Source organism: Nomascus leucogenys, chromosome 4, assembly GCF_006542625.1.
Source record: "Nomascus leucogenys isolate Asia chromosome 4, Asia_NLE_v1, whole genome shotgun sequence".
NCBI classification, from domain to species: domain Eukaryota; kingdom Metazoa; phylum Chordata; class Mammalia; order Primates; family Hylobatidae; genus Nomascus; species Nomascus leucogenys.
In genome coordinates this window covers 56,572,298-56,587,021 of record NC_044384.1, presented here as the reverse complement: position 1 = coordinate 56,587,021, position 14,724 = coordinate 56,572,298, and the positions used below count along the sequence as shown (strand labels likewise).

Genomic DNA, 14,724 nt, shown 5'->3' with positions numbered 1-14,724 from the left:
CAGCCCCCATTACTTTAGTCAAGCCCAAATTTTATCCTCATCTGTTACCTATCTCAGCATAATTCTCATAAAAACACACGTGCTCTCCCTGCTGATCGTGTCCGACTAATCTCCCAAACTCAATCCCTTACAAAACAACAACTCCTTTCCTTCCTGGGCATGGTTGCATACTTTCGCCTTTGGATACCTGGTTTTGCCATCCTAACAAAACCATTATATAAACTCACAAAAGGAAACCTAGCTGACCCCATAGATCCTAAATCCTTTCTCCACTCCTCTTTCCATTCCTTGAAGACAGCTTTAGAGACTGCCCCCACCTTAGCGCTCCCTGACTCATCCCAATCCTTTTCATTACACACAGCCGAAGTGCAGGGCTGTGCAGTCAGAATTCTTACACAAGGACCGGGATCGCGTCCTGTAGCCTTTTTGTCCAAACAACTTGACCTTACTGTTTTAGGCTGGCCATCATGTCTCCGTGCAGTGACTGCTGCTGCCCTAATACTCTTAGAGGCCCTTAAAATCGCAAACTATGCTCAACTCACTCTCTACAGCTCTCATAATTTCCAAAATCTATTTTCTTCCTCACACCTGATGCATATACTTTCTGCTCCCGTGCTCCTTCAGCTGTACTCACTCTTTGTTGAGTCTTCCACAATTACTATTGTTCCTGGCCCAGACTTCAATCTGGCCTCCCACATTATTCCTAATACCACACCTGACCCTCATGACTGCATCTCTCTGATCCACCTGACATTCACCCCATTTCCCCACATTTCCTTCTTCCCTGTTTCTCACCCTGATCACACTTGGTTTATTGATGGCAGTTCCACCAGGCCTAATCGCCACACACCAGCAAAGGCAGGCTATGCTATAGTACAAGCCACTAGCCCACCTCTTAGAACCTCTCATTTCTTTTCCATCGTGGAAATCTATCCTCAAGGAAATAACCTCTCAGTGTTCCATCTGCTATTCTACTACTCCTCAAGGATTATTCAGGCCCCCTCCCTTCCCTACACATCAAGCTCAGGATTTGCCCCCGCCCAGGACTGGCAAATTAGCTTTACTCAACATGCTCCGAGTCAGGAAACTAAAATACCTCTTGGTCTAGGTAGACACATTCACTGGATAGGTAGAGGCCTGTCCCACAGGGTCTAATAAGGCCATGGTGGTCATTTCTTCCTGTCAGACATAATTCCTCGGTTTGGCCTTCCCACCTCTATACAGTCCGATAGCAGACCAGCCTTTATTAGTCAAATCAGCCAAGCATTTTTTCAGGCTCTTGGTATTCAGTGAAACCTTTATAACCCTCATATAGTCCTCAGTCTTCAGGAAAGGTAGAACGGACTAATGGTCTTTTAAAAACACACCTCACCAAGCTCAGCCACCAACTTAAAAAGGACTGGACAATACTTTTACCACTTTCCCTTCTCAGAATTCAGGCCTGTCCCCGGAATGCTACAAGGTACAGCCCATTTAAGCTCCTGTATGGACGCTCCTTTTTATTAGGCCCCAGTCTCATCCCAGACACCAGACCAACTTAGACTGTGCCCCAAAAAACTTGACATCCCTACTACTTTCTGTCTAGTCATACTCCTATTCACTGTTCTCAACTACTCATACATGCCCTGCTCTTGTTTACACTGCTGGTTTACACTGTTTCTCCAAGCCATCACAGCTGATATCTCCTGGTGCTACCCCCAAACCGCCACTGTCAACTCTTAAAGTAAATAAATAATCTTTGCTGGCAGGACTATGCTGAATCTCCTTAGGCACTCTCTAATTAAGTGTCCTAGGTCCTCCCAATTCTAAAACCTTTAATACCTGTTTTTCTCCTTCTCTTATTCCATTTAGTTTTTCAATTCATGCAAAACCGTATCCAGGCCATCACCAATAATTCTAAATGACAAATGTTTCTTCTAACAATCCCACAATATCACCCCTTACCACAAAATCTTCCTTCAGCTTAATCTCTCCACTCTAGGTTCCCACGCTGCCCCAATCCCGCTCGAAGCGGCCCTGAGAAACATCGCCCATTATCTCTCCATACCACCCCCCAAAATTTTCACTGTCCCAACACTTTACCACTATTTCATTTTATTTTTCTTATTAATATAAGAAGACAGGAATGTCAGGCCTCTGAGCCCAAGCTAAGCCATCATATCCCCTGTGACCTGCATGTACACATCCAGATGGCCGGTTCCTGCCTTAACTGATGACATTCCACCACAAAAGAAATGAAAATGGCCTGTTCCTGCCTTAACTGATGACATTATCTTGTGAAATTCCTTCTCCTGGCTCATCCTGGCTCAAAAGCTCCCCTACTGAGCACCTTGTGACCCCCACTCCTGCCTGCCAGAGAACAACCCCCCTTTTTTCTTTACCTACCCAAATCCTATAAAATGGCCCCACCCCTATCTCCCTTCGCTGACTCTCTTTTCGGACTCAGCCCGCCTGCACCCATGTGAAATAAACAGCTTTATTGCTCACACAAAGCCTGTTTGGTGGTCTCTTCACACGGACGCACGTGAAAGATACACGTCCTCCATCAGAGGCCCCTGGAGAGTGTGAAGTGAGATGCCGCGTGGGTGAAGCACGAGAGGCCCCAGCCAGCCTGGTGATGGGCCACACAGCTGGAGAGTGCACCTTCCCTCCTGGCACTTTCTCAGCACTTCCCACACGTTTCATGCCCTTGAAATTAACCATGGGGTCCATTTCAAATCTGCCTATCTTCTCTCCTGTGCCAGACTTAGAGCATCCCAGAGCCAGCCAGCAAGGGCCTGCCCAGGGCCCATGGAGGCCTGATTGCCCTGGCCTCCCAGAACCAGCAGTGGGGAAGGGGGTGGTGTCTGCCTGTGGGGCTTCTGGACTTTGCCTGTGTGTCCCCTAAAACATATCTCACTCAGTCACCCTTCACCTGAAATCTACAGCCCAGAGAGGTCCTCAGACTTCAGGGAGAACAAATCCCCCCAGACTATATGCTAAGTGGGTGTGTGTGATTCTGCATATTTTGGAAGAGAAATTCCTCACCTTCCATCATCTCCTCAGGAGAATCCATCTTTGTCTCCCTTTTCTGCCTTATTACCTTAAAAGCATATAACTCACTCTGAAATTCTTTTTTTTTTTTTTTTTTTTTTTTGAGATGGAGTCTCACTCTGTCACCCAGGCTGGAGTTCAATGGCGCATCCTTGACCCACTGCAACCTCTACCTCTTGGGTTCAAGCGATTCTCCTGCCTCAGCCTCTCAAGTAGCTGGGATTACAGGTGCCCACCACTGCACCTTGCTAATTTTATTTATTTATTTTTATTTTTTAGTAGAAACAGAGTTTCAACACATTGGCCAGGCTGGTCTCGAACTCCTGACCTCAGGTGATCTACCCACCTTGGCCTCTGAAAGATCTGGGATTACAGGCGTGAGCCACCACACCCGTCATTTTGAAATTCTATTCCCATGTTTGTTGCCTGTCTCTGCCACTAGAAAGTAAGTTCCAGGAGGGCTCATCTCATTTGTGATTATATCCTCAGATCCTAAAACAGAGCCTGGCACTCAGTAGGTCTCAGTATCTTTTGAATGAATGACGTACTTTGCGCCGATGGCTAAGGGCTGCGGGTCTTGCCCTGCAATGGGGTCTAAACAAGTCATGGACCGTCTGTGGGGTCTTCCTCCGAGGACAGAGTCTGGGCTGAGGTCAGCTGCAGTGGAGAACAGTGCTCCTAGAATAAGAGTCTAGACAGGGGAGGGGCTCAGAGAGCCCAGACTGGATCTGCCCGAGAAGAACAGAGTTCAAGGGTCTCAGAGGACAGCCCACTTATGCCAGCATCTTGCAGAAAGGATAGGACGGTGGGCCTCAGCTCTATTTTCTATTGTTGCATAACATGCTGTCCCAAAACTTAGTGGCTTAAAATGATTTTACCATATCTCATGCTTTTGTGGCAGGAATTCATTCAGGGACTGCTGGACAGGGTGATTCTTCTGCCCCATGTGGCACTGACTGAGGTCACCTGATGGCACTTGGCTGGCAGATAGGCTGGTTTGGAGGATCTGGATAGCCTCCTTCATGAGTTGAGTGGTTTGGCAAGACAGCTGCAAGGCTGGGCTCAGTGGGGCCTGTCTCCTGGAGCACCCATGCCTGTCCTCTCCTGCACGACAGCTCAGGGCTCCTGAGGCTATCAGAAGACCAAGGCAGACACTGCAAGGCTGCTTTGACCTGGCCTTGGGAGTCACATAGCACCATTTCCATCACACCCTATTGGCTACAGGTAAGTCGCAGAGACAGCCCAGACCCAAGAGAAAGGAACAGAACTGTATAGCATCATGAATACCACTGGGATGGAGGTGGGGCATCTTTGGAGACAAGCCACCACTGCCTCTCTCCGGGCTGGGCTCAGGGACACAGCCTGAAGCCAGGGACATTGGGTGGGGCCAGGAGAAGCCCAAAAGTCTCACCCCTTTGACTGGCTTTCCCCAGAACAAGGATCAAAGGGCCATTAAGTAACCTCAAATGAGTCCCAGCCATTTGAACTTCCAGCCAATTCCATATCCTATTTCAATACTTTGTCCAAGGCAACTTCTCAATAGAGATGTCAGGTTCCAAGCATGACTAACTGCTTACGGTATTACCTGCTTGTGCTTTCACCCCGATCTGTGACTGTACTCCCTTTTTTGGGCATGCAGACCCAGAGAAAAGAATGGTGTCCTCTCTTGACACTGTCTCTCAGGGTCCGGAAGCTGCAGCTTTTCCTTCAACCTTCGAGCTCCTCAGCTATCTGAACATGCCATTGCCTGCAACCAAGCTTGAGAACCAACAAACAGTGGCTGCGTGTTCTGGAAACACTCAGAGTGATAGTTCAGGTGAGAGCAGTGCCATTTCCCCAGTGCTCCTGGTTGCTCCAACCCCATTCACGAAAAGTCTCAGACAGAACCCAAGGGAGGAGGCTGGGGAAAGAAACTGGGACATTCTGGGAAGGCAGCTGCAGTGCAGGCCACAGACCCTGACCGGTGGCAAAGGGAAGGAGCATGGCCTTCAGGAAGAGAGTCACAAATCACCTCAGAGATGTGAGGAATCCACACCTCAGCACTTCTTGGAGAACTGACAACCCCTGTGAGACACGGGGATCTCATTTCTCCTTCTCAACAGAACTCTCTAGCATGAAGGTTGAAAGCATGGGCTTTGAATAACCTGGATTCGAGTCCCAGCCGGGTGGGCCTGGAAAAGTTACTGAGTCTTTCTGATCTCCTTGGTAAAATGAAGAGAATGTCCCCTGCACTACCACTGGGAAGAATCAATGACAGGGAGCCTGGAGAGTACCTAGCACAGTGCTTGGCACGAAATAGGCATCAGTAACTATAATCTTAAATATTATTATTGGGTCAATAACCCCAGCAACAACCAGCAACACCCCCTTCTTTTGCCACTTCCCTGGGCCCAGTGTAGATGAACTGCTCTAAATCAGCAATAAGGCCAGGCGTGGTGGCTCACGCCTATAATCCCAGCACTTTGGAAGGCCGAGGTGAGCGGATCACTTGAGGTCAGGAGTTCGGGACCAGCCTGACCAACGTTGTGAAACCCCATCTCTACTAAAAAAAAGAAATACAAAAGTCACCAGGCGTGGTGGTGCATGCCTGTAATCCCAGCTACTTGGGAGGCAGAGGCAGGAGAATCGCTTGAACCTGGGAGGCAGAGGTTGCAGTGAGCCAAGATTGCGCCATTGCACTCCAGCCTGGGCGACAAGAGCGAAACTCCATCTCAAAAATAAATGAATGAATGAATATAAATCAGCCCATGACCAACAGACGTATCAAGGGAGCCACATCTATAAACTAAAATTTTCTAGCAGCCACATTACAAAAGGTAAAGGGAAACAGGAGAAAGTAATTTTGATAGTGTATTTTATTCAGCCCAATATATAAAAAATATTATTTCAACATGTAATCAATAGAAAAATGATGTGATATTTTACATTCTTTTTAAAAAATATTAAGTCTTTGAAACCAGTGTGTTCTTACACTTACAGCCCATCTGAATTTGGCCCAACCACACTCCAGTGCTCCAAAGCCATAGGTGGCCAGGGGCATCCACACTGGACAGCACAGGGCTAGAGGCACTGGGTGGGCCCTTCTCTGTTTCAAGCTCAGTGGTCTGGATGTGGGCAGAAAGAGGAGTCTGGATCTGGGTTAAAGCTACAAGAACTCCCTCCCCAGGGTTAACACCAATATTTTCTGTAATACTCCCCTGCCGGTATTGAAGAGAACAGAAAGAAAGGCAAAGGAAAGAAAATAAACTATTTTTCTTTTATTATTATTTTTAGAGACAGAGTTTGGCTGTGTTGCCCAGGCTGGAGTGCCGTGGCACAGTCATGGCTCATTGCAACCTTGATCCCTGAGCTCAAGCAATCCTCCTACCTCAGCCGCCTGAGTAGCTGGGACTTACAGGCGTGTGCCACCATGCCTGGCTAATTTTTATTTGTTATTTTTGTAGCGATGGAGGTTCACTGTGTTGCCCAGACTGGTCTCAGACTCCTGGGTTCAATCAATCCTCCCACCTCAGCCTCCTAAAGTGCTGGGATTACAGGCTTGAGCCACCGTGCCTGGCCCTTATTTTTCTTTATATCCACAGCAGATTAGTAATAATACACCATTGTACACAACCTTGCCTCTCCTAATAGAAAGCATATTCTTTATTTATACAAATTAAAAAACCCAAAATCCCAAGGCTCTGACTGGGGTCCAGCAAGGATTAAGGTCATCAGGCACTAAACAGGACCCAAGGGTAAAGGGAGAGTGTGGGGTTACCTGGAGACTCCCCGAGCAGATAATGAGAGCTTGGGGCTACAGTGAGGGGGCCACTCCACTGTTCAGGTATTTGGGCTCACCATTCAGTGGTGAGCATGTGAACTTGGGCATAGAAGATGATGGTTAGGCCGGGCGCAGTGGCTCAAGCCTGTAATCCCAGCACTTTGGGAGGCCAAGGTGGGCAGATCATGAGGTCGGGAGATCGCGACCTTCCTGGCTAACACGGTGAAACCCCGTCTCTACTAAAAATACAAAAAAAAAAATTAGCCGGCGTGGTGGCGGGCGCCTGTAGTCCCAGCTACTCAGGAGGCTGAGGCAGGAGAATGGCGTGAACCCTGGAGGCGGAGCTTGCAGTGAGCCGAGATCGCGCCACTGCACTGCAGCCTGGGTGACAGAGCGAGACTCTGTCTCGAAAAAAAAAAAAAAAAAAAAAGAAGATGGTGGTTAAAGCTTGAATAAAAAGGCCCAAGAACCAATAGAAACTGAAGGAAACTGATAGCATACTGACGAAACACCTTATCCTCTGCCTCTTGCTGGTGTCAATGTAAGAAAAGATCTGAGATTTTAAGAACAATGGGCAGGGGGCAACATAGTGAGACCCCATCTCTACAAAGAATAAAAAATTAGCTGGGTGTAGTGGCACGTGCCTGTAGTCCCAGCCACTTGGGAGGCTGGGGTGGGAGGACTGCTTGGGCCTGGGAGGTTGAGGCTGCAGTGAGCTATGACTGCACCACTGCACTCGAGCCTGGGTAACACAGTGAACCCCTATCTCAAGAAAATGAAACAAAACAAACAAACAAAAAACAACCAAACAGGACTCTGAAAGGTGATTCAAACAACCAAACAAAAACAAACACAGGCTTGCTAGAGAACCATTTGAAAAAGGATCTAAAACTTCTCAGCAAAAGCTTTTGGGGCCAGTTCTGCTGGAAAGAGGACTGGGTTTAAACTGCATGGCTCTTTGCAGTCATCAGAACCTCCATTTGCTTAAATGGCACTTGGAAAGACAGGTATAAAATGACACTTGGACAGATGCCACTTTCTGCAAGTGGAAAAGAACTGGTCTCCGTTGTATAGAGTTTTATGGGAGCAAGAGAATAAGGACAATTCTAAACCCAGATTTTCTATTTGACCCTCAGTCTCTAGAAAGTTTGACGTCCTAGATGAAGAACAAAAGTAAGTTGAACATGGACACAGGGAGGGGAACAACATATACTGGGGCCTGTCGGGGGGTGGGGAGGGAGGGAGAATATTAGGAAAAATAGCTAATGCATGCTGGACTCAATACCTCGGTGATGGGTTGCTAGGTGCAGCAAACCACCATGGCACACATTTACCTATGTAATAAACCTGCACATGTACCCCAGAACTAAAAATAAAAAAAAATTTAAATTAAAAAAAAAAAGTAGAGACTCTTCAAAGTGAGAGGATATGTCAGGCAGCTACTATTATTTTTCCTCCAAATCCGTAAGAGTAAGGTACCTGTTTAATCAGCTGGAGGTTAGAAAAAAAAATAAATATTTTTCATGGAAACAACAAGACAAAACAACAACAAAAGTAAGTTGAAAGCCATATGTGTTAAGGTCACTCTTAGCATTTTTACCTTACATGACAAACAGAGACCAAGAAAAGACAGGGACATGAATTTAAGGTACTCAAGTTCCAAATACATGAATCCATCGCTATCTGTTTCTTTTTCTCTTTCTTTTCTCAACAAGTTGGGGAACACATGCAGAAGCAACAACAGCCACCGACTGAGCTGACTGTATTCTCCATGGGGCTGCGTATGGACAAGGCCTATTTCCTGGATGCCGGGGCAGGGGGTCTCCATCAATGACGTGGGTATTCAACACTACAGGGCCTGGCTCCCTGCTTGCCGAGGACTCATGGGTCACCTTGAATGGCCCAGACTCTCCGATACCTGGCAGAGTGGTAAGGTATTTGAAACATCTATTAGGAACAGAAATAATTATAGTTAGTCATTATTTTCTTAAACCTTCTTGGTGGGTTCAGAAACAAGTGACCATTTTGTGTAAATTCATTTATTTTGGAACAATGAGAACACATGGACATAGGGAGGGGAACATCACACACCGGGGCCTGTCGGGGGGTGGAGGGCTAGGGGAGGGATAACATTAGGAGAGATACCTAATGTAGGTGACAGGTTGATGGGTGCAGCAAACCACCATGGCACGTGTATACCTATGTAACAAACCTGCACGTTCTGCACATGTACCCCAGAACTTAAAGTATAATAATAAAAAAAAGAAAAAAGAAGTTCATTTATTTTGACTCCTACAAAGGCAAGGAATAGGATTTTTGTTGTTGTCGTTGTTGTAGTTGTTTTTGAGACAGTCTCGCTCTGTTGCCCAGGCTGGAGTGCAGTGGCGTAATTTTGACTCACTGCAACCTCTGCCTCCCAGGTTCAAGTGATTCTCCTGCCTCAGCCTCCCAAGTAGCTGGGATTACAGGCACAAAACACCACATCAGGCTATTTTTTTTGTATTTTTAGTACAGACAGGGTTTCACCATGTTGTCCAGGTTGGTCTTGAACTCCTGACCTCAGGTGATCTGCTTACCTCGGCCTCCCAAAGTACTGGGATTATAGGTGTGAGCCACTATGCCTGACCAGGAATAGGGTTTTAATACAATTTTTCATCTGGCCTCAAAAATATACTTCAGTGTTCAATGATTTGAAATCTCTGAGATATCAGGGAATGAAACAGATTAAAAGCTTTAAGAAATATAAATATAAATGTGTATGTGTGTGTGTATACATATACTGTTTATTTTTTTGCCCAGGGAAGACATCTGTCAGTGCTCATAAACCCTGTTTCCTCTGGTGATAAGTTAGTACCAGCTTAACCTAAGGGTGGGCAAAACAAGGACATGCAGAATTCAATGCAACACACATCCTGACAAGTTTATAAGGACCACGAGAAGTTTAGAGGCAGGAAATAAATAGTAACATCAACCACAAAAAGGCTGTCACTCACTCCAGAGTTTAAAATGCTCGTACACAGGTGGGGGTGGGCCTTAGGCAAGCCAGCATGACAGCAAAGAAAGGACGGACCCAGAGGAGACTCCAAGGATGTAAAAACATGAATGAAACAAAACATACAACCAAGCCTCACCACAAAAATGACAATTGTGTGAGGTAATGCATTTGTTAGCTAGATTTAACCATTCCCAAAGCATTGTATTGTGCGTGATAAATGCGCACTGTTAACATCTGTCAATTTAAAAATAAAAATGAGAAAGGCCGGGTGCAGTGGCTCATGCCTGTAATCTCAATACTTTGGGAGGCTGAGGTGTGAGGATTGCTTGAGCCCAGGAGTTTGAGACCAGCCTGGGCAACACAGTGAGATCCCCATCTCTAAAACAATAAAAATAGAAAAAATGAGATGGGTCTGGTGGTGCACACCGGCTACTCTGGATGCTGAGGCAGGAGGATGGCTTGAGCCTAGGAGGTCCAGGCTGTAGTGAGCTGTGATCGCACAACTGCGCTTCAGCCTAGGTGATAGAGTGAGGCCTTGTCTCTAAAAAATCATAATAAATAAAAATTTTAAAATTTTAAAAATGAAAAAAAAAAAAAAAAAAAAAAAAGACAACCAAACCCCTTAGGGCCCACTACCTCGCACTGAAAGCAGTGTTTGGGAGAGAGCATGTGGCATCCAGAAGTGTGAAGCTCAGTTGAGGCGAGCAGAGCCAGCCCATGAAATCCTGTACTTCCTGTTTCTGCAGAACCAGGTTGAGAGAGGTTGAGAGAGGTTCTCCAAGTGGGAAGATGTAACAGACCGCTCCTCTGCCGCGACCTGCAGACCCCCAGAAAGGATGCTCCTTGAAGCACCAGGGCCTGGGCCTCATCAGCCACCACCACATTCACTTGGGTGAGGGTGATGGCCCTGCCCACCTGGCCTCACTGTCCTTGCGTTCCTCTTTCTGACACATTCAACAGGGAGCTATGAGACCAGGGGTGATGTTCTCCCGCAGCAGCCTGTGAGTCTCCTTCTCTTGACCATCTTGTTCAGGAGCTCTTCCGCTCTGAGAAAACCAGCAAGGCCTCTCCAAGTGCACCGAGCAGGAGGCTGCAAACAACAGCAGAAGGTCAGCTCTCCACTCCCCTGGGACCCCTGAGCTGCCTGGCGCCCACATATGCAGGGCAAGGGGTGCCTCCCCTCATTCTGTGACTGTGACTCATCACCAGCCCGAACTGCCATGCTTCCAGGTCAAGCCCAGGAATCGCTCCTATCCCTCGGGGCAGACTTCAGGTACACATGGGAGGTGAGAAGGCTGGGAGGCGGGCTTGATACCTTCCCTTGGGGAAGGAGGTGAAGAGTCCCACACATCCTGACCAGGTGAGGGTGATGCACTGGGTTAGTGCTCTCTAGCGGAAACACAGACTTCTGGCAGGAGCAATCCCATAGAGGCCTCTGGTGCTGTTGGCAAATTGGGCTGATGGATAGGAAATCACACAGGTATCCATACTCTTAAACTTAAGGTGACAATCTCAGTTTTCATTTCATTTAAACTACAGAACATTTAAAGGTGAAAATACAAGTGGGAAATCATAATTTTCCCACCAGCACAGAAAGAAACATGGCCAGTGATCTGAAAATGAAAAAGCAGTGGGAGAACTGGAGACAGTGAGGGAAGAAGAGCTGAATATTTTAACACGCCTTAAATGTAATACAGCCAAAGTCCTCTCCACTTTCTATTTTGAACCTCACCATAGACAGTCTGGTGACTATCTGAATCCCGTTAGTCTTCTGGGGCCTGTGCTGGGCCATCACCAAGGGGCTATGGTGGTAGGTGTCTGATTGGGAGAGTCCCTTTTTCAGAGTTGCCAACAGCCCTTTTGGTCAGACCCTTTCCTGCCCTTCCTCTCTTATCTGCCTACCCAACACCCCAATCCTTCATATGCTCACTCGCAACACACACCCAGGCCATGGCGCCTTTGTATCTTCAATGTTTGCGGTGCTGAGTGTATGACACACACATAGGCTGTTCACGCTACATACCCTGTGAAAAATGCTCCTTTGGTGGGTGACCCTGACATACAGGTAACTCACACCATTTTCCACTTCAGTATAGGAATGAATTGACTATGAGTGAGAATATAAAAACAATATGTTTTAGAATCAGGCCAATTCAAGCTCTGGCACAGGCATTTGTTAGTCAGGTGATCTTGCGTACGTTTTCAGTCTTAGTCTCTCCATCTGTACCACAGGAGATGATCGCATCTAACAGTCTCTGTGAGGCTTAGAAATAATATATCAGAAGCAACCCACCCCTGTGTTTACCTATGATGGACAATCACTAAAACAGGATTATTATTATTTTCCAGCCGACTGCCCTCTGAGAGTAGCAATCTCCTCCTCGGTGGTCCTCCCGGTGGGCCGCCCAACTTCTGCCTGAAGATGTCTAGTGAGGGGCACGTCCTGTTGAGCAAGGCAAGCCTGTCCCATGGATGAGTGGCTCTGGTCACTGGATTCACATGCGTCTCCATGGGCGTCTCACTTGTGGAAGCCACTGGGGTTGGTGGGGACTGAGACATGTTCCTCCCCCACGCTGACCCAGGCAGCCCTTCATCACACTAACTCTACAGCAGTAATTTCTTACAACCTCGCCTGCGAGGCCAAAGCTGCTCTCCGGAGCAAGAGAGAACAAGTGTACTCCTTCCTCAGCTTAGAGACCGGGAGAATCCCCCCAAACACCGTGATCTCCTCTCTCTGGTGATTAAAGGCCTCTGGGAGAAGGCAGCAGCAGACACTGGTCAGTCAGGTTGAGGGGCTTAGAGGATGTCCCCCACTTGGTTCACAATGGGGATGGAGAAGAGGGAGCCGAGGGAGATCGATGCCTAGTACCTTACTCCAAGTTGGGATGTACTTTCCTCTTTCCTACAGAAATAAAACTATAACAGTGAAACTAAGTTGATCGATCCTATTTAACACACAAGAATGTAGCTGGAATGAATGTCCATGTTACAAACCAAATGACTATCTGTGGACTTCCCTAGATCTGTAATCATCATTGTCAGCACTGTCTCTGTGAGAAATTGTGACTCAAGTTCCCAACAACCCTATTTGGGAACGAGGCCCCTTTGTGAAGCTGGGAGGCTGCTTGTCCCTTGTCCAGCTCAGGACCCCAGATGCTGAGGGGTTCTATCACCTCTCCTCTTTGGAAAAGCCATGACTGTGAAGGGGAAGCGTTCTTTTTGCACACAGGCTCACCTCCAAAGACCTGGCTTTTCCTTTTAAGTGACTGTCGTTCCCCTTGTAGCCCTTCGAGAGCACGTATGCCACCCTGCCAAGCTCCCGGGCAATGCAGAGTCACTGCGACCAGATGCAAGGGCTGCACGGAGCTTTGGGTTTCGGAGGGTTTTATTTCTGCAAATGTAACCAGAGGCTCGGACATTTTATACACTTTCCACTAATCCTCCTTCATCACCAGGGAGAAAACCAGGGTAGCAGCTGGCCCCTTGCCACTTTTACTCCCATAGCCTTAGAACAATGCTGGAGTATAATAACCTTGCATTCTGTCCCTTTGCCTGAACTACCTTATGAAACACCAAAGCAGCTTAGTAAATACTAAAAATGAAAACAAACCTTGGTTCGGTTTACTGTTAGGAGAGCCAGGGAGGTGAGCTTTGATGTTGTTTTCTAAACAGCAGGAAAGGCTGACATGGGTCCAGGAATCTTAATAGCATTACAACTATCTAAGTCAGAGCTTGACTGAATGTTTGCAAATCTTGTAATCCCCATCATTCCTGAAATGAACGAACTTCATGTAACCAAGGCATAAACATCAGATTGTAGGGCACACATGGCCAGAAATATCCATCACTAGCTTCTCTTCCAGAGGTTTATTTTCAGCACTTCTCCAGCCCTTCTCTTTCTCCTATGAGGGACTGAAGGCTCCATCTAAATTTTACATTTATTATTGTGGCTATTCAATTAATTCCTGTTGAGCCAGTAGACAGAGGATGGAGGCTGCATCCTTTACCTGGCTGCAGGCCCTGTGCCTAATGCAGCACTCAATAAATACCGATACAATGAATAGTTAAACTGTTTATATTTTATCCCCTTTCTCCCATCTATATAGATCTATATAGATGGGAGAAGTCCCAAACTATTTGGTCTAAAAATAGTTTGGTCCTAAACTATTTTTTCCTTTTTCTCTCTTCCTCACCCACAATGTGTCTGCCCCACGCTCCATTCCTCGGGGCCCTGCTGAATGATTTCATAATCTATTAAATTATGATAAAATTGGAGAGGTAATAAGCAACGTTATTGAGAAGGCCCTTCTTACATAGAATTTTAAAGAGGAGGTTTCAAATTTTTAATTCAAATGGAGAACTCATAAATTTCAGACACTGTGATCCCGAAGGTATTTTGGAGTGTGATGGGGGACGTTTTCTTTGCCCCTGAATTCATTCTTTCTATACATAGGTTTGGGCAGCCTCCGTGAAGTTCCTTAAAATTAAAGGGATAAGAAATCTTTACTCAAAGATTATATATGATCATTTTCTAGACTGTCAGTGTTGGTGAAGTTTGTGCTAGGCTCAAGTTCAACTGATCCTCATGGCTGATAAACAGCGATCAATGGCAAGTTCAGTGAATGATGTGCAAAGGGAAAAATGTGATCATGGAATCTTTAGAACAAAGAAGTTGCATTTTTGTTATTCTTTTCTTTCCTTGTACTTAAACTATTCCAAAGAGAAGGGTGACTCTCCCCGTCTATAAAACGGGAGAGGAGAGGAGTCACCATAATTAATTCCACTTGACAAGGATACTGCTCTGAGGTCAGTATCTTTCTCTTTTGTATGCTTCAAATCTCCTTTGCTGAATTTTGAAATAGAGGGAATTAATATTACTATACAACTGTTAATTAAAAATGAACAATTAAATAGAAATCTGGATATTTAAATTACT

The 14,724-nt window shown here is 46.4% G+C and overlaps 1 protein-coding gene across 2 annotated transcripts in view; it reads right to left on the bottom strand.

The window, feature by feature from the left end:
• Positions 1-8,816: 8,816 nt before the first annotated feature.
• The window catches only part of TMEM241 (transmembrane protein 241), a 150,946-nt gene continuing 145,038 nt past the window's right edge, over positions 8,817-14,724 (bottom strand). The window contains exons 15-16 of one of the 2 annotated variants that reach the window (XR_004029647.1): positions 10,704-10,878; positions 10,325-10,605 (exon numbers count right to left, since the gene is read on the bottom strand). Coding sequence is in view for 1 of the 2 variants with exons in the window: in XM_003262004.4 (XP_003262052.2) it covers positions 10,818-10,878 (61 nt within the window). In the remaining variant the exon portion in view is untranslated. Of the gene's footprint in view, positions 10,879-14,724 lie in introns of both variants that reach the window. The other variant, XM_003262004.4, reaches the window with a different exon arrangement.